The following is an 18,229-nucleotide window of genomic DNA, read 5'->3' as shown; positions in this document are numbered from 1 at the left end:
AGCTCATAGCCATTGTGCGCTATTGCATGCAAAACACTGCTGGTTCTGTAAAGTAGTCAAATCAGCACAGGTAATAGTATGCTGCATAGTAGCTATCCCTTCAGAAGAACATGGCACTGAGAATTGTTTTCAGAAAGCAGAAGGGAAGAGAGTACAGATTTCCTTCAGCAATTAAAGGCATGGGTTAGAAGGGAGTGGAAATAATGTCCCTTTCTTGGTGCTTCCTTTCCAGACAATAAAGTCGTGTTGCCGTATGTGGGAAATGTTGCAATGGTGTCATTTTCTTTTCCTGTGGTGACAGGGGATTCATCTGGGGTGGAATCTGAGAGAACAGGGAGGGAGAGCGGGAGTGGCAGTACTTTCCTGACTGGGGGTTCCTCAGGTGGGAGCCATCTCCCTCTGCTGTGAACATTTCCAGGGTAGAGGTCATTGCCTCAGCCCACAGCCCTTGTTACTCTTCTGTCCAGTGGAAATGCAGATACTGCTAGAGCTGCCCAAGCACATGCTGGTGTCTCCTGTCACTTGTGATGGCCTTGAGTCTCCCAGATATCTGAGGTTCCTGGCAGACAGTGCGGGGAAATAGTGAAGGGACTTGTTGGGACTGGTGCTGTAAATGGATGCTGTAGGCACACCTCAGGGCATCTGAAAGGGTCCTCAATACCATGCATTGGCAAGAGCACTCGTGCCTGCAGGCAGGGACTCAGTGCCAGCCTGTCTGTGATTCAGCCCTTCCTGAGTGCAATTCAAAATTGATTGATACTGATTTTTATATATATGTGTGTGTGTGTGAGAGAGAGAGAGAGAGAGAGAGAGAGAAAGATATTCAAAAGCCATCTGGACAGGGTCCTGGGCAATGTGCTCTAGGTGACCCTGCTTGAGCAGGGGGCTTGGACTAGATGATCTCCAGAGGTCCCTTCCAATCTCAACCATTCTGTAATTCTGTGATTCTGAGAGGGGAGGGGAGAGGAGAGGCAGGCAAGAGGGAGCTGCAGGGGAAGGCGTCAGGGCTGGGCTGTACGTAGTGAGGTCACTTGTGCTGCAGGATGCTGATTGGTGAGGAGCATCAGGCAGCCATGGTGAGGTGCTCAAGTGAAGGGCGAGGGGCAGCCCAGGAGGGCAGAGAGGTTGTGGGAGGACCAAGGCAGAAGCAGGTGAAGATGGCCGAGGCTTGTCTGCCCCTCACACTGTCATCTCCTGCTGCTCGTCCACGTAGACAGCAAAGGCACTGCCCAGGGAGACTTGCAAAGCATCAAGAAGGACTACCTGGGTCTGGGGGTGATGATCAGGGGACCTGGGGGGCCCAGGTGGTTTTCTCTTTGATCCTGCTGGTGAGGGCAAAGGGCTTGAGGAGGTGGGGACAGATCCTGTGGGCCAACAACTGTTGCACAGCTGGTGTCAGCAACAGGACTTTGGTTTTTACGACCATGGGGCCCTCTTTGCTCAGAAGAGATAGGGTCAGCCTGAACAAGCAGGGCAGAAGCATCTTTGCTGACAGCCTGGCAAACCTGGTAAGGAGACGGTTCCACTGGGAATGACCAGAGGGAGAGGATGACCAACAGTCAGTAAAGCCACAGCAATGAGCACGCTGGCCAGTGTGTCCAGGGGAGAGCTCTGGGAGCCAGGACACATCCTAGGAACCCACTGCCTCCACCAGCAGAAAAGACACAAAATGCAGTCCATCCTTCTCCTTGAGAGAGAAGCCAGAGGAACCACCTCCAGCCCCAGATGATCTGAGAGCAGGACTGCTGGTGGCCAGAGGTCATGAAATTCAGCAGAAATGACCAGCTCCAGCCTTGGGTGAGACAGAAAAGCAGGTTTCCTTGTTCTATTAGGAAACTGCTTTGAAGCAGTCCCTCAGGTCTTCACCCCTGCTAGAGCAAAGAAAAGCACGTTGGTGCCCATTGGCCTCCAGGGCAGGTGTGCCTGTGCTGCCCCGCCTCGTGTGCTCACCTGGTTGCCCAATTGTGATGTCACAGTCTCTGATGTCACAGTTACTGGTGACCATGGAGGAGATGGTCAGGCTCCGACAGTCTCAGCTGTCTGCCATCCCCCACCTTTTGAGTCAGGCTTGCCCTTTGGGGCTTCCCCGCCTGCAAGGTGTATTTGGGGGAAACCCCACCTGACCTGAGACTGAAGGAAACTGTGTCATCCAGCCTCTGGTATGGAATGAAATCTGAAGAAACCAAAGTCCCTGTTACACAGAGATGTCCCCCGAAGGAGGGGAAAAGACCAGCCCTGCTTGGCCTCCCTTCTGCACCACAGCCTGGCAGATCCTGGAGCATGGCTGTCTGCTGACCTGCGTGTGGGGCTCAGCTGGGACTAGGCAGGGGCTGGGTGCTCAGACCTCTCAGACTCTGAAGGATGATTTAAGTCATTTAATAATACCCCAGCCCTTTCCATGTCTGAGGTCTGTGGTTCCAGCTCCAGCTGAGCTCTGGCTTTTGTCACTCCATCCCTGCATGCACAGACAAGGTCTTGATGCTCCCCCTGGGCAGCCCTTTCCCCTTCCACCCTCTGTGCACTTCCACCCCAGCACCTGGAGTGCTGGTGCTGCTGCCAGGGCAGAGGTGGAGGAACCCCCGGAGCAGCTCCTCAGGGAGCTCCCCAGGGAAACGCTATGCCCAGCCCCAGCCCCAGCCTCAGCCCCAGCCTGGCAGAGGGGAGCTGCCCTCTCCCAACCCATCCTGGCAGTGCCAGCCCCACCTCAGCCTGCTCCTGAAAGGCTCCAGTGCAGCCCTGGAGGGAGCTGGAGCTGCCTTGGGCCTGGAGCAGCCTGATGGCAGGAGGGTTTGACATGGGCACAGCAGCAGCAGTGCCAGGAGTAGGGGAGGAGCAGGGAAATTGGGGCAAAGACCCCTGCCCTCAGCTGCATGCCTGGGGAACTGGATGGGCGATACCTTTGTGGCCAGCCAGGCTCCAGTTTCAGCTCGCTTGAGGGTAGGATCATTGGGATTTTCATGGGCCTCAGTGCAGCCATGACCATGGTGAAGACAAGTGGGCAGACCCAGGCCCAGGCAACTGCGAAGGTCAGGGGTGGAAAAGGCACCATGGAGCTGGTGAAGGCCCTCCCTCTCCTCCCCAGGGGGAAGAGAGTCCCCTATCTGACAGTACTCAAAGGGGACGGAGTCTCCCGTTTGCAAGTCACCCCAGGACTGTGCAGAGATGAGGAAGACCAGGAAGGCTGGTTGTAGGGATGTTCTCAAACTCCAGCAGCTGCAGCGCTGAGAGCTGGTCACATCACAAATTTCTGAATGAGCCCAAATGCAGGTCCTGAGGCACTGCACTGCCTTACAGGCTCTGCACTGGAGCCTGGGCAGCAGCCATGCAGTGTCTGGGCATGTCCTGAGAAGCCCAGGGTCAAGACTGTGGGAGATCCAGGGTGACAGGGCCAGACAGCCCCCTTGGGAGAGCCAGGGTGCCTGTGGTGGGGGGATCCGGGGTGCCAGGGCAGTACAGCCGCCAAGAGAGCTGAGGTCCCAGGGAGGGCCCAGGGGTCAGGGACTGTACCCGGGGGAGAAGCGCTGCCTCGAGGTCAAGCCCAAGGATCAGCTGAGCCCCAGACGTGAGAAACGGCTTTTCCCAGGCTCAGCCAGAAGGAAAGCTGTGCAAAATTCATGCGAAATGGGACCATGGTCCCAGATAGAGCCCTCCACATGATGTGTGTTAAGGACATGTTTAGTCTTTTCTGGCATATCATCTCTAAAGCATTGCAGACCAAGAAACCTTGCTGAGGACTTTTAAAAACAAAGAGCCTGATTTGATGCCTCAGGGACGAAGGCTGCATCCTGTCCCATACTGGCCAACCTCCTACTTCTACAACAAGAGTGACCCACAGTAGTTATCAGTTTTGAGGCTCACCAAAGCATCTCAGCTTGTGGCCACACTTTGTGCTGTTTCATCCCATGACTTTTCTCCTGTCTTCAGAAAACACCAAACCCCAAACGAACCCCCAGCCCCCAGGTTACTACACAGCTCTGCCAAGTGCAGAGATCTGTCAGTGCAGGGGTGCAGAAGTGACCTCTCCAGTGCTGCATTTAAGATATTTCATAGCCTTTGTCACTGTCTGGAGATGTTCTTGAAGGATTTATCATCAATTCTGGAACAGAACTGGGAACTGAAGGGAGGTGGCTGCTTTCCAGAACATGAGGGAAACATCTCTCTGCTCTTTCTCATTTTGTGCCATCTCCATGGCGGTGACCTACTGAGCCCCCTGATGACATGAGCTGAGGTCACAGTGGGATGTGCTGCATCACAGGGAGGTCTCCCTGGTGCCACAGAAGTGTCCTCACTTCCCTGTGAGGGCTGGGTGCTGCTGGGCACTGCTTACCCACTCCCCACCACTGCCCTTCAGAGCAGCTCCATGAGAAGGGGTGGGGACAGGAGGCAGTGGGGCCATGTTGGGGCTGCTCACTGACAGGCAGACGAGCAGGGACATGTTGGAGAGGAGTTTTGGGTGACGAGATGGGAAGCGTATCCCTTTTCTCTAGCTGGACAGATGAGCCGAGGACAAGGGGGCAAATGAGATGGAGGACTGCTGCACCAAGACCATCAGCCCAGACCACAATTCCTTGTTCTCAGTGCTCCTGTGGCTCTCCACCAAGGGTGAGGGCTTTGAGAGCTCCTTCCCAAGGTGTTGCACAGACACTGTTAATTCCAAAAAAACAGCTGTGGATCCTGGGCTCTGGGGGTGGCTGGCCAGGCCTGGGGGCTGCCACAAGAGCCCTGCCTGAGGGTCCCGCCTGGCTCAAGGGGACAATGTGGCAGTCTGGACTCCTGGGTCCTGCTGCTGGGGCTGCTCTGAGCCCCAGTTCTCTCCCATCATGGCAGAGGGCAATCCAGGTCCAGGTTTCCCTGGGAGCAGGTCCCCCTTTGGGATCTGACTCTGGCAGGGAAGGGGTCCTGCAGGCTGGGGTGTCCTGCAGCTCCCATGGGGCTCTCAAGAGCCTGCTGGAAATGCCCATGTTGGAAGTGAAACCTTCACCTTCTAATAGGCCCAAGGTGTCTACTTGTTTGGGAGAACCTCTCTTCCTTCCCCCTGCATCCTTTTATGCTTGGAAGCTTGGCAGAGAATGTTTTAGGCTCAGAGATCTTGTCCTCAGGTGGACACAGCCCCTTTCCTCATGCAAACTGGAGTCAAAATGGAGTTCACAAGCAAAAGATCAGGCCCTTTTGTGGTGCAACCCCTTGGGAGTAGTTTTGACTCCATCTTCTGAAGAAAAGCCAGACTTCAGGCATGTCACAGGGGAGATGCTCTTTTATTACAGAAATGCTATTCTGGAGGCCAGGTCTGGCATAAGGGTGACCATTTCCTGGTGCTGCCTGTACTTCCAGGACACATGCACATGGATACACAACCCTGCCATCACCAGGTTATGAGAACTCCTGGGCCATATACACACATGAGAGCACAGCAGGACAGCATGGAAAGGAGAAGAAACCTTGAAAAGAGAGAGACCTGCTGCTGTGTCGATGCATCTCCAGGAAAGCTGCAGCCCCCACACAAAGGCTGCAGTGAGGCAATGCCTGATGTGGCAGAGGGGGAAGGTACTGAGGAGCAGAAGGTCTGTCCCCACAAGCTGTTGCCTGACTCTCCTCCCTTTCACTCTTGCTCTGCTTTGAGTGTTGGAGCTCTGTAGAGGAAAGGGAGCAGCCCACAGTGACACTTTAATTGCAATCAAACAAAATTAACATGATCCAGTGTCATAAGAAATAAAATACACTCCTCAACTGTATGTCAAGTCCAAGTTGCCTCCAGTGAGATCCACAGTCTACAAGGATTAACCTTCCTTGACATGTTTTTGACAGATAGATAGGAAAGGCTGCTCAGGCACACAGTGAAGGAGTTGGTTGAAGAGGCAATTAGACTGCTGAAAGATGATGCAAGCTTCAGACTCCCTGAAGCTTAAAGCAGCAACTGGAGAGTTGAGAGGTATCTGAATGATAAAGAGCAAGGGGAGGAGGAAGACTGGAAAACTATGGAAAGTGCATATGCCCAGAGATTCTGACACAAAGCTGACTTTAGAAATGATCAATTTAATCAGGGCACGTAGAAATAGGTGAAACATTAGTGAGGTTAAAACCACAACATAACAGGCAGAGCAGTGGTAACGCAAGTAAAGGGCAGATCAGCATTTCTTCTCCTGAGATTCATTCCCTTCCTCAAAATTTCCATTATGTCATCATGGCAAAGCACTGACATTTAATTAAAATTATCCAGTCCTTTCAGCTGGTAAAAATGGTCTCATATGTTTTTATTTTTATGTTGAGAACAGTTCTTCACCTTTCCAGGCAGAGCTCAGGTGTCCAACCACAAGCACCCAGTGGCACCTGGAGAGGCCCTGGTGTTTCTGAGGCACCTGCCTGGCCCTGGCAGCTCTCACAGGGGACCTGCGGGAGACTGGAGGCCCTTGGAGCTGCAGAGGGAGGCTGGGCAGAGGGGACCAGGGTACCTGCAATGGCAGCACGTGTCCATGACCCTGTGACTGCATCCCAGCCCAGCTCTGAAAATCAAATTCAGTATTTCAGACAAAAAGATAATACATCATTGACCCAAAGACCACTATACTAAAACAGAACAAATCAGGAAAGACAATAAGAACACATCGAAATGAATAGCTGGAAAGTATAACAAAGTGTTTCTTTGCTTTAAATCTTTTTCTTTATTTCTTTCTTGCTTCATTTTTAATGTCATTTTCTAAACATTTCTGTTTAATCAGGCCTGCACCATTAAACAAGATAGGTCTCACACAAAGCCAACTGCTCAGAAAACCACCCCCTGCCCACGGCTGTCCATGCCGCTCCTCACTCTTTGCACAGAAGACGTTGCACTCTGAGGTGTCCGGCCCTCCTGGCTGATCAGGAAAGCAGGGTGCCCAGCTTCAAGGAAATGCTCTGTTTTGGGGTGGCCATATTTGCACAAATCTCAACATAGCCATGTTAAAGCAAGGTTTTAAAGGAGTCTCTAAAACATCTTCAAAGCAATAATTGACAAAGAATCCTCATTTTCAAAACTTCACACAGTTTTCACCATTGCCAAATAGTTTTTCTTTCTTATTCATTGGCAGCACCATGTTCAAGCACTACAGGAATTGGTGTGTCTGTGTGAGCGTACACACACACACATATATATATTTATATGTATATATATACACATTATTTAAATAGATATGTTTCAGATCTCTTCTTCTGCTTCCCTCTCCTGTCTGCTACCTCTGCCTTGTCTCTCTTTACAGAGCTCTCCAGGGAATGGTTCACTGAATCACAGCCCTTGGGGTGGACAAGACCTCTGGATGTCATCTAGTCCCATACCCCCTGGTCTTTGCAGAGGGAACTAGATGAGGTTGCCCAGGGGCTCCCCCCAGTTATGCATTGTCCACAGAGGTGCTGAGAGTGTGCTCCAGCCACTGTGCAGGCCATTAATAAAGAGGTTAAACAGTCCTGCCCCACATGTCGATCACTGAGCGATGCTGCTAGTAACTGGCTGCCGCTTGGAACGTGTACCACTGAGCACAGCATTTCAGCCTGATGGTCCAGCCAATCTTCCACCTTCCCTATGGTCCATTGATCCAGGGCAGATCTCAGCAATTTGGCTATGAGGAGACTACGAGGGACTGCATCAAAGGCCTTGATAAAGTGAAGGTTCACAAAATCCTCTGCTTTCCCCTTGGGCACAAAGCCATTCATCTGATGGTAGGAGGCAATCAGGTTGGTCAGGCATGGTTTCCATTTCCCCTCGGTCAGCTCATGCTGCCTCTTCCAACCCTTCCCCTTCATGTGCTTGGAGATGGTTTCCAGGAGGATTTGCTCCATCACCTTGCCAGGGACTGAGAGGAAGAGGACCAGCCTGCTGTTCCCCAGATCCTCCCTCTTGCCCTTCTGAAAAATGGGTGTGTTCTGCCTTTTCCCAGTCATCAGGAACCTTCCTGATCACCCTGACATTTCATAGACAATTGGGAGCAGCATTGCAGTGACTCCAGCCACTTCTCCCTGCACCCTGGGGTGCTTCCCATCTGGTCACCCGGACTTGTGTGTGCCCATTGGGCAAAAGTGCTCCCCAGCTGCAACTTCCTCTGCCATGGGTGAGGCTTTGCTAACACAGATGCTGCCAAAGGACTCAGGGGCCAGGGAGGCCTGGCAGTAGACAATATCCATGAAAGACAAGGTAAAAGAGGCAATGAGCACCTCAGCCTTTCCCCTGTCTTTGTCACTAGGTCCCCTGCCCCACTGAGCAGGGAGACCACATTTTCCTTGGCTCGCTGCCTTCCTTATGCTGCCAACGTCCTTACAGAAGCCCTTCCGGTTGCCCTCTCTTGCTAGCTCCAGCTTCAGCTCCAGCTCCAGCTCCAGCTGAGCTTTGACTTGCCTACCTCCATCCCTTCTGCCACAGCAAATGTCTGTGCCTTCTTCCTGGGTATCCCATTCCCCCTTCAACCCTCTGTGCACTTCCTTCTGCCTTTTCAAGTGGTAAATCACAAAGTCCCTGTTCATCCATGCCAGCCTCAGGCCAGGCCCTGCTGGACTTTCCTGCAGAATAGAGTGTTCCTGTGCTTTGAGGACATTGTCCCTGAAGATCCAAGGGGGCTCCATGGCTCCTCTGCCCTCCCGGGCAGTCACCCCTGGGATCCTGACAAGGATCCTCCTGAACAAGAGGAAATCCTCTCTGCTGCAGTCCAGGGCAGTGATTCTGCTATTCATCTTACCTCTTCACCATCTCACAGTGACTGCAGTGACAGCCAGCCTCCACATTCACATCCCCATCCAGGCTGAGCTTCAGGCAAGAAAGAAAGAAAGGGGAAGATGGCACCATCTACTTAGAGGTGCAACTGCAGAGCTAGAGAACTCACACTGCAGAAAAGCCTGCATTTCTCCCCTCAACACTGAGGAGATTCAGGACTTCTATGTGGCTAACGATGGATGCAAAGAATTTCCATAGTAATGTAGACATGCCTGAGGCAGTGCTTCCCAGGCTGCCCTTGTAGTCAATGGTAAGAAGGTGTTCACCTGCCTTCTTTTAGATGGTCACATAAAGCAGAAATGACTTGTGTCCCAGAAACATTTGCTCCGTGCTTGAAATGGGGCCTGAGGTCACAGGCTTTTAGGATAATTCAGGTTGAAGAGACCACAGGAGGCCTGTAGTGCCACCAGCTGCTCACAGGAGAGGTCAGAGAGAGGATCAGAAACAAAAAAAAAATGCCCTTGCTGAAGGATTACTGGGTTGATAGAGCAGAAGAAGACAGTAGAGAGTTGACAGTGTAGTACAAGTCTCACGCATAAAAGGGTTTCCTTTTTGCTTTCTCCAGAGAATTAAATCCTCAGCTCCCCAGAGGGAACAAGCTGAGACACTAACTTTGCCACTAACATGGAGGCAGAGAAGCTCCTGAGGCCCTTACGGACAGAGGCTGGTCCAAAGGCCACCACCCCAATGGCACCAGACCCCCAGGCATGCCTGCCTTGCTGCTGGGCACCCTCCAGCCCCAGGCAGGAGGTCTGTGGGGAACAGCGTGGGGTCTGCAGCCTGCAGCCCTGGCCACCCAGCAGGGGTGGTGGGACCCCGCTCCTCTAGGTCAGACTGGGCTCTCCAACATTTCCCCAGTGTGAAGCCTGCATCCCCTCTAGCTGGGAATTCAGCCAATCGGGGAGGGTCAACGTGGGAAACACAATCTCTGTTCTGTGGTGTGAAGAGAGAGGGGAGGGCAGAGGGAGATCTGCTCCTGCCCTGGGCAGTGATTCCCTCCCTGCAGCCAGTACAGCCATGCTGATGCCCTGTAACGCATGGGTCCAGGAGCTGGGACTCCCATCTGCTCTGGCTCTAAAGATTTCTCAGCCCTCAAGACCCAGCATGCAAAGCACCGCTCTGGGGACACCTCAGCAGTCGAAGGCGCTGAATGCCTGGCGTGTTCCTGAGAACTTCTCTGCAGTCTCCTGCACTGCTTTGACTCCTGTTGCCATGGAGCAGAGACTCCTTTTGAGGATGAACTCACTCCCTGCGTGACTCTGAGGACAGAGCTGACCAGGCAGTACAAATACCAGCAAGGCCTCAACCCCACAACAGTGTCCTCTGCCCAGGACTCCACTTTCCAGTCCCTTCCTCCTGGAGGATTTGGGTTGGGAGGGACTGCTGGAGATCTCCAGGACCACAGTCTTCTCTGAGCTGGGCTAACTTTACAATTAGATCAGGTTGATAAGTGCCTTCTCCAGGAGAGATTTCAAAGATTTTCTGGCCCCTGCCACAGTGCTGCTTCACTATCATAGTTACTATTTTTTTTTCCCATAAACTCATTTGAAATTTCCTTTGCTGCTGCTTGTCCTTGTTGCCTCTTGTCCTTTCCTCCCCTTGGCCCCCAGCCAACTTTGACGGAGGACAATCACAGCCTCGTCTCCAAGCACAGCCTTACTGGGATTTCCTGGGACTGTGTGGGTGGGCTGTTCTGGCCAGCTCAAAGCAGAGCTATGTGTTACAGGTCCCTACACGGTCTCAGATGAGAACGTATGGAGACATAACATGACTTAGGGCAGAGCCTCTGGGCCGATGCCAGGGCAGAGCCAGAATCAGCAGGGGTGAGAACAGAAGACCTCCAGCAGCTCCTCTCCACATATGGGCAGGGAGCGATGCACCTGGAAATGCTCCTGAGAGACGATGGTGACACAGGCTGCGGTGCTTGACCCCAACCACCTGTCCTGGGTCTGGGAGCCTTGGCATGCAGTGCCAGTGGCTGCAGCCCCCGAGAGACCCCCGACCCTGCCAGCAGCAGAGAGTCCCCTCCACGACTGTCGGGAGCTTCCTGGAGCGTCATGGCTCCCATCTGCGCTCCATCCCTGCACTGGCCCAGCCCTACTGCCTTGAGCATGGCCCCATGGCCCCACTGTACAGGCACTGCACAGGAGAGGGTGCATTCTGGGGTGGGGAAACATCTCCCCAGCACGGTTCCCATGATAGCCCCCAGTGCCCCATCCCCCAAGGCCCTCCTGCCCAGCAATTTCCCACCAATCCCCAGCCCCTGCCCAGCCCCAGCCATGTCCCCCCCGGGGTTAGCAGAAGGCCATGCTCTGGGGTCTGGGCCCAGGGAGAGGCCAGGCAGGGCTGGACAGCAGGCAGATGGAGCTGGTCACATTCAAGGATCACCGCTCACCAGGATCATGGGGAATGGCCAGTGCTGGAAATGGCTGCTATAAGGGGCTGGGGCTGGGGCTGAGGCTGGGAGGAGTTTCCTGGGACTGTTTCTCCTCTCTGTTCTTGCAACAACAAGCTGGGCTGGATCTTTGTCCTGATAGACCCTGTTTCAGGGCCCCCATGGGAGAAGGTTGGTCTACAGGCCCAGTAGACAGGCCCAGGACCTCCTCTGCATGCTCCCTGCCAGCCCTGCAGAGGACCCAGGAGAGGGCTCATCCTCCCAGGGCTCACAGCAGGACGCCCAGTCCTCCAGCTGGGCACGGAGCCTTGTCTGGGGGTGACTTTTGGGGTAGGGACCAGCATGCAGGGTGTGGGAGATTGTCTCAAGGACATGTGCTGGGGACAGGGCCTGAGGGACAGCAGCAAACCGATGTGGCTCCTTACTCATGCCTCCCCCAAAGCAAGCTCTGACAAAGGGTCCCAGCCTTCTTTTTGGTGCAACCTATCAGGAGGGACAATGACACTATGAGCCATAATCCTTCTTCAGGCACTTCCCAGGCCATGGGGAGCTCCAGGACTTCAAGGACTTCTGGCTCTGCACCATGAGCTCGCTTTAGTGTACCCACACTCTGAACATTGTCATGGATTATATGTCAGCATTTTTCTCTCCAAGACAATTTCAAGTCCAGTTCTGCTTCTTTCTGATCTCTCCCAATCCCTCCTCTGATCTTGTAGGCCATTCCTACCACCCCTCTCCTGTTCTCCTCCAGGGCCTTGAGCTGATGATGCTGCTCTGCAGAGCAAGCGGACTGTGAGGCCACAGGGCCACGGGGTGACTCTGCGCTGGCCGTGCTGGTCAGGGTGGAAATCAGACCAAACCAAATGGGGATCACAGCCTCTAATCCCTCCAGGGAACTGCAAATGTGGCAGGTGCTTGGAGGGACTATGGAGCATTTCCAAAGGTGGTAGTTGTGTCCAGGTGTGCCTCTAGATCCTGCCCCTGGTATTTCACAGAGGGTGACATGAATCACTGCAGTCTCCCTTCCCCGTGCAAGCTGGGTCCTCACTGCCTCTCCTGGGATTGCAGAGTCCTCCTTTGCCCACAGATACCTGGGTTTAGCACTTCACCTTTAGATGACTCCACCTTGGAGGATCTTTCCTTCTGTGAGGCTCCACTCACTGCCCACCCAAAGAACCTGCTGTCTCAGGAGATCCTCTGTGCTCTCCTGGCCTCTCCAGCTTCCCCCTCCAGAAGGACAGGCATCTGACACTGTGCTTAAACATGCGGTACAGCTTTGCTTATGCAAATCTGAGACCATTCATCCCCTCCACTGTCACTGGACACCGATGGGGGAGTCCTAAATCCAGCCCTTGTTCTCTAAGAGATCAGTACATGATTAGGAGCTTTTTGCTGCTGGATCCATGGACAATGCCTACTCAGCAGGCCCTTCTGGAGTGCAATTCCTTGGGCCTATTCTTGACACCAGCTTTGGAGGAAGCCCAGCCTTCAGGCACAGCACTGGGTAGAGCCTACTTTATTAGAGATACTGTGAGGGAGTCAGCTCTGACACAGTTATTATTAATTAGATATAATTTTATGCAGACACAAGGTGAGACAGAGCAGTCTCAGTCAAGGTGGAATGAACCCAAGCATTTGTGCAGCAAAATGATAACAAATACTACTACTAATAATAACAACAGTCATAATAAAATTAAAGTGAACAAAAAATGCACACTCCTGGTATGGGATACACTGAGAGTCATTTGTGGAGAGCAATGGCAATGTTACCACTGCTGAAAAATGGCCATGAAAGCACTTTCCCCAGCGCATCTTTGAGTTCCTTGTTCCTCATACTGTAGATGAGGGGGTTCAGTGCTGGAGGCACCACCGAGTACAGAACAGCCACCACCAGATCCAGAGCTGGGGAGGAGAGGGAGGGGGGCTTCAGGTAGGCAATCATGACAGTGCTGATGAATAGGGAGACCACGGCCAGGTGCGGGAGGCACATGGAAAAGGCTTTGTGCCGGCCCTGCTCAGATGGGATCCTCAGCACAGCAGTGAAGATCTGCACGTAGGACACCACAATGAAAATGAAACAACCAAAGATTAAAAAAACACTAACCACAAGAAGGCCCACTTCCCTGAGGTAGGCATCTGAACAGGAGAGCTTGAGGATCTGGGGGATTTCACAGAAGACCTGGTCCACTGTGTTGCCTTGGCAGAGTGGTATTGAAAATGTGTTAGCAGTGTGCAGGAGAGCATTGAGAAAACCACTGGCCCAGGCAGCTGCTGCCATTTTGACACAAGCTCTACTGTCCATGAGGGTCCCGTAGTGCAGGGGTCTGCAGATGGCAATGTAGCGGTCATAGGCCATGACTGTGAGGAGAGAATACTCGGCTGCAAACAGGATCCCAACCAGGAAGAGCTGGGCAGCACATCCTGAGTAGGAAATGGCCCTGGTGTCCCACAGGGAATTGGCCATGGATTTGGGGACAGTGGTGGAGATGGAGGCAAGGTCGAGGATGGAGAGGTTGAGGAGGAAGAAGTACATGGGGGTGTGGAGGTGGTGGTCGCAGGCTACGGCTGTGATGATGAGGCCGTTGCCCAGGAGGGCAGCCAGGTAGATGCCCAGGAAGAGCGAGAAGTGCAAGAGCTGCAGCTCCCATGTGTCAGCAAATGCCTGGAGGAGGAACTCGTTGAGGGAGCTGCTGTTGGACATTTTGCTCTCTCTGAGCATGGGGAATTGTCCAAAGAAGAAAAGACATTGAGAAGTTAGGAGAGATGTTTCAAGCAAAAACAAACAAAAAAAACAAAAAAAACCCCAGTTGTTGCAGTTCTCATACAACCCCCCACATTGCCTCTCTCTTTACTGAGTAGATCTCTGTGCAGCTCCCTTGCTTGGGCTCCACTTTGCAGTGTGCTGCTGCGAGGAGCAGCGACCTCTGCCCGTGGGCTCCAGAGGAGTCAGTTGTGCTGTGCAGCACTGGGAATGGGGGATTGGGGGTGACGAGCGCTGACACTCACAATTTCTGTCAGCTGAAATACACTCATCATGTAGAAGGGGTTTTCAGCATCTTCACTCTCAGTTCTAAAGAATGAGGTTTGAGGAACAGAATTTCTGGGATTTCTTATTTTCTTTGAGATGTCCTTGTCACCCCTGGGCAGTGTTCCTCAAAGGTAGAAGTCCTTGGTGGTTCTACTGTGAGTCCTGAGAAAAATGGTTTCACTGTCCTTTGTTGCAGCATGAGGACAGCTGGTCTGTCTATTAGTCTTGTTCCCAGCTGTCCTGTGCTCCCACCTCGTTGAGCTGGTGGACGATCGCACTCATATGTTACCCTAAAAGGAAACTAGCCACTGCTGAGAGCAGAAGAACCCTGTTTCAAAGTGCAGGTCTCCAAACTTCTCACCCTTTCTCCGGGCACCAGAGGGAGGTCTCCACACTCCCCTTCTAGCCAAGGACACCCCGAGCTCTTTTCAGATGCCCATGTACAGACACCCACCATCATCTCCATACTCTCTGCATCTCTGTACTGTCTTCATGGTCTCTCAGATTTTACAGATGCTTTGAGACAGCAGTGCCTTTCTGGGGGGCCGCTCGCAGCCTGGCAGGACACCACAGGGAAACAGTCAAAGGACCAGCAGGACTGGAGATGGGTTCTCCTTAAGGGAGGATCAGCTCATTTCCCAACCCCACAGACTGCATTTCCTGGAGTCACACAGCTTAGGAGGGGGCTGCGGACCCCTCACTTCCATGCAGACCCCTCTGCTGCCCAACTCGCAGTGGTGGTGTCTGAACTGCAGCTGAAAACCCATCCACCCCGGAGCACCTGAGAGAAGAACAGGGGCAGCATGGACAGCAGAGGAAACAAGGAGCAACACCATGATCCTGCTGCCAAGGGAGGCAAGGAGAGAGACAGAGGGACACTTGGGAAAGCCTTCGCCTTATCCTGTGGGGCATGCCACCTGGCAGATGGCGACATTGCAGGGCAGTCACGCTCAGCCCCTTTGCTGGGCAGCGCTAAATGGGCCCCTGGCAGGAGAGATGCCCCTCTCTTCTGCTGGAGGTCTGGCTACAGAGGAGGCAGCTGAAGGCCTGGGCTTCATGGCTGTCAGGGCAGAGGCTCTGCTGGGTGCAAGCAGAGACATGGGGGGCTTGCTCAGTGCAGTGTGTTGGCATTGGAGGGACTGATCATGACTTGCCCAAATCCATCCTCCCACGATGATTCTCTTAGCAGTTCCCTCTCCTTCCCTGCCTGTCTCTGCTGCCTGGAGCAGTCCCTGCTGGGACCTTTCTCTGTCCCAATATCTCTTCTAGTCAGTGCTCACAGACCGCGTCACACCTTTTTGTGTGCTCAGATCTGCCTGACAGAAACCTCCTGGGACAGTGCACTGTCCAGAGGCATCTCTGTGCCTGCAGTTCATAAGGAGCAGGTAACATACACCCAAGGGAGACCACACAGCTGATGCTGATGCTGATGCTGTCTGTAGGTGGAGGTGGGGCTGAAGGGGTTTGCTGAGCTTTCTCCCAGACCTCCTGATCTCTGAGAGGCAAGGTGTGTGAGTCCCAGTTCCTTGCTAAAAAAGAAAACTCTCCTTTTTTCTCCCTGCTAAAATTAGGGAGAAAACAGAAAGCAAAGACACCAGATGGAAAGCTCCTTCCCTTTCAAGTAGCCCTTCTCTTGATCTTCCTCTTGCAAAGACCCCTTGGACATGTCCTGTGCATGAGTTAGAGCTGTGAGCAGCCTCGACCCATGCAGCACCCTCTTGATGGGAGAACAAACCTGCCTGGCCAGGGGTCGATCCTCCCACCCAGAGCTTCTCCCTCAGTGCCGTGGGGAGCTCCCCAGGCAGGCTGAGTGCTGACCCTTGCAGGCAGCAGAGTCTCTGCCCTGGGCACACAGCACCCTGGGGCACAGGAATGCTGCTCTGAATCACTGCCCTGCACAGACCTGGGTGCCACCCTAGCAGAACACCGCTGCAGTATCTCTGGAAGAAGGTAGCAGGATGCCCTGTCCTGTAGCAGGATGCCCTGTCCCTGTGAGAGTGAGGCAGGGAATCCTGCTCTGAAGCATCTCCTCCTCCTGCTATGCCCTGGATAATCCAGGAGAGAGAGCATTAAAATGCCAGTCACCCCATATTACGGGCTGGGTTCAGAAGACCCCTCCAGGAACCTCAGTAGTATCACCCTGCAGCCAGAGACTTACCATGCAAAGGGCTGTGAAGATTCCTCCCACAGTGAGCTCTCCTCTGTCCTCCCACTCCACACTGCCTCTCACTTCTCCCTGCCTTCTCTCAGCTCATGTCAGCAGCAGCAGGCAGTGCCCACAGCCCTGCTGCTCCTTGCAGAGGAGCTGCTCCTGCACACAGCTGTGTCTGGGCAGTGCTGCCAGGTTGCCATGAGCTCCCTCTTTGTGTGAAGCCTGGCCCCAATCAGGAGCAGAGGCCCAGCTGAAGGCCTGAATTTCTCTGTCCCTTGTGCTCCCTCCTCTGAGGGATGTTCACTGAGGTAAACTAAAATAATCAGCTTTAGTCCCTCTCTAAAGAGTGGAGAGAGACTGATTCCAGCATTGCACTTTGTTTCATCAGAGGATGGTTATCTGCAAGAGGTGGAAATGTCCGACTCTGGAAGCCCCAATTCCCATCTCTTCACTAGGCAGGAAACCTAGAAAGGGTCAAGAGGGGAGACAAAGGGAGGCAGCTCTGAAGGGCAGAACTGCTCAGGGATTTGGACAAAAGAAATATGCTGAAGATGTACAAGAAGAAGTGGCAAGGTGTGCATGCAGAAGGGGCACAATAACCCCATGCCAGAATAATCACCCATGGTCCCTCTCTAAACAGTGGAGAGAAAGCCATTCCAGCATTGCTTTTTGTCTCATCAGAGGATGGTTCTCTATGAGAGGTGGAAATGTCCCACTCTGGAAGCCCCTCTTCCCATGTCTTCACTAGGCAGGTCACCTAGATGGGGAAAAGAAGGGAGTTCATTGACACATGGTTCAGGTATTGATTCAGATGAGTCAATCTGGGCATCTCATGATGGTTTAGAAGGTCCTGGGCTGCAGTGGGATTCAGATCCCTCCCATTATATCCACAAACACACAGGAGCTGAGATTCCCCTTGCCCAAGCTGAAGCGTGCACAACAGATCTGCCCATGAGCTCCTTGCCTAAGCTCCCACTGGAGTCACTGGAGATGGAGGGTGGGAGTCAGTTGCCCACACACAAACACCTGCTGACTTCTGAAGAGACAGAGATGGTCCAAGGCACGTGCCAGTGTCTGCTTGCTCTGTTGGAGTGACTGTGTGACCCCCATCCTTCTGGAGCATCAGGCAGGGCCAGATGGGGAATTTCCTTGGCCATCTCAAAAGGCACTAGATGCCCACTCCTGTTAGAGCACCACTCACTATGAAGCTGAGACACATGGAGATGCCTACAGTGCAAACTGCTAATGTAATTCAGTGCAGACACTTGATATAATGACATCAAAATAGTCGGGCAGGTCCATGTCAGATGCCTGGGTTTTCTAGCACAACCACATGGGTGGGACCTATGGGAAAACAATGCCCTTTTGGAGTGGTTGCTGGGCAAAGCCCCTAGGTTATCTCAGGGTTTTCTACTTGTGCCCAGGCAACTGAATGCCACCACTGTCTTTAGGCAAAGTCCCTCCCATCTGCATCCAAGTGTGCTACATAAATGGGAGGCACATCACACCAAGGCCTCCACTCTCAAACCCTTCTTACTCGCCTCCCTATGGACCTCTTCTCACACCCAGATGACATGAACAGGGACTGCGCTAAATGTGTCCACAGGGTGCCTGGATCTGACGCTGCCCAGGCCCAGAGATTTCTTCAGAGGCACCTTGTCCTGCCTGGAGATGGATTCACTTCTGTCACAGGCCCCATGGTGCTGTGAATCAGCTGAGGCAGCAAACCCCTCTCCTGCCATTTCAGCACAGCCCAGCTCTGTTTCTCCCTGGCTTTGGGCACTGCAGGGTTTGCTCTCTTAGCAGGAAGCTCCTTTCACCATTACATTGCCACCTGGTATCTCTGCCAGCATGTCTCTGCTCTGAAGTGGGGCCATGGCACACACGGTGTCTTTGGCTCTTGGTAATAGGTTTCACCAT

The 18,229-nt window shown here is 53.2% G+C and overlaps 1 protein-coding gene across 1 annotated transcript; it reads right to left on the bottom strand.

Moving 5' to 3' along the window:
* Positions 1-12,870: 12,870 nt before the first annotated feature.
* On the bottom strand, positions 12,871-13,593 carry LOC135326393 (olfactory receptor 14A16-like). Its single transcript, XM_064504276.1, has one exon. It carries the CDS (start codon positions 13,591-13,593, stop codon positions 12,871-12,873), a length of 723 nt encoding a protein of 240 aa, XP_064360346.1.
* Between the last annotated feature and the right edge of the window lie 4,636 nt (positions 13,594-18,229).

This window comes from Dromaius novaehollandiae, unplaced genomic scaffold (genome assembly GCF_036370855.1).
Source record: "Dromaius novaehollandiae isolate bDroNov1 unplaced genomic scaffold, bDroNov1.hap1 HAP1_SCAFFOLD_27, whole genome shotgun sequence".
Taxonomy (NCBI): Eukaryota; Metazoa; Chordata; class Aves; order Casuariiformes; family Dromaiidae; genus Dromaius; species Dromaius novaehollandiae.
This window is presented reverse-complemented; position numbering and strand designations above follow the sequence as displayed.

Coding starts and splice junctions, on each gene's coding strand:
- LOC135326393 (XM_064504276.1), bottom strand. CDS start 13,593: ATGGCCAATTCCCTGTGGGACACCAGGGCCATTTCCTACTCAGGATGT.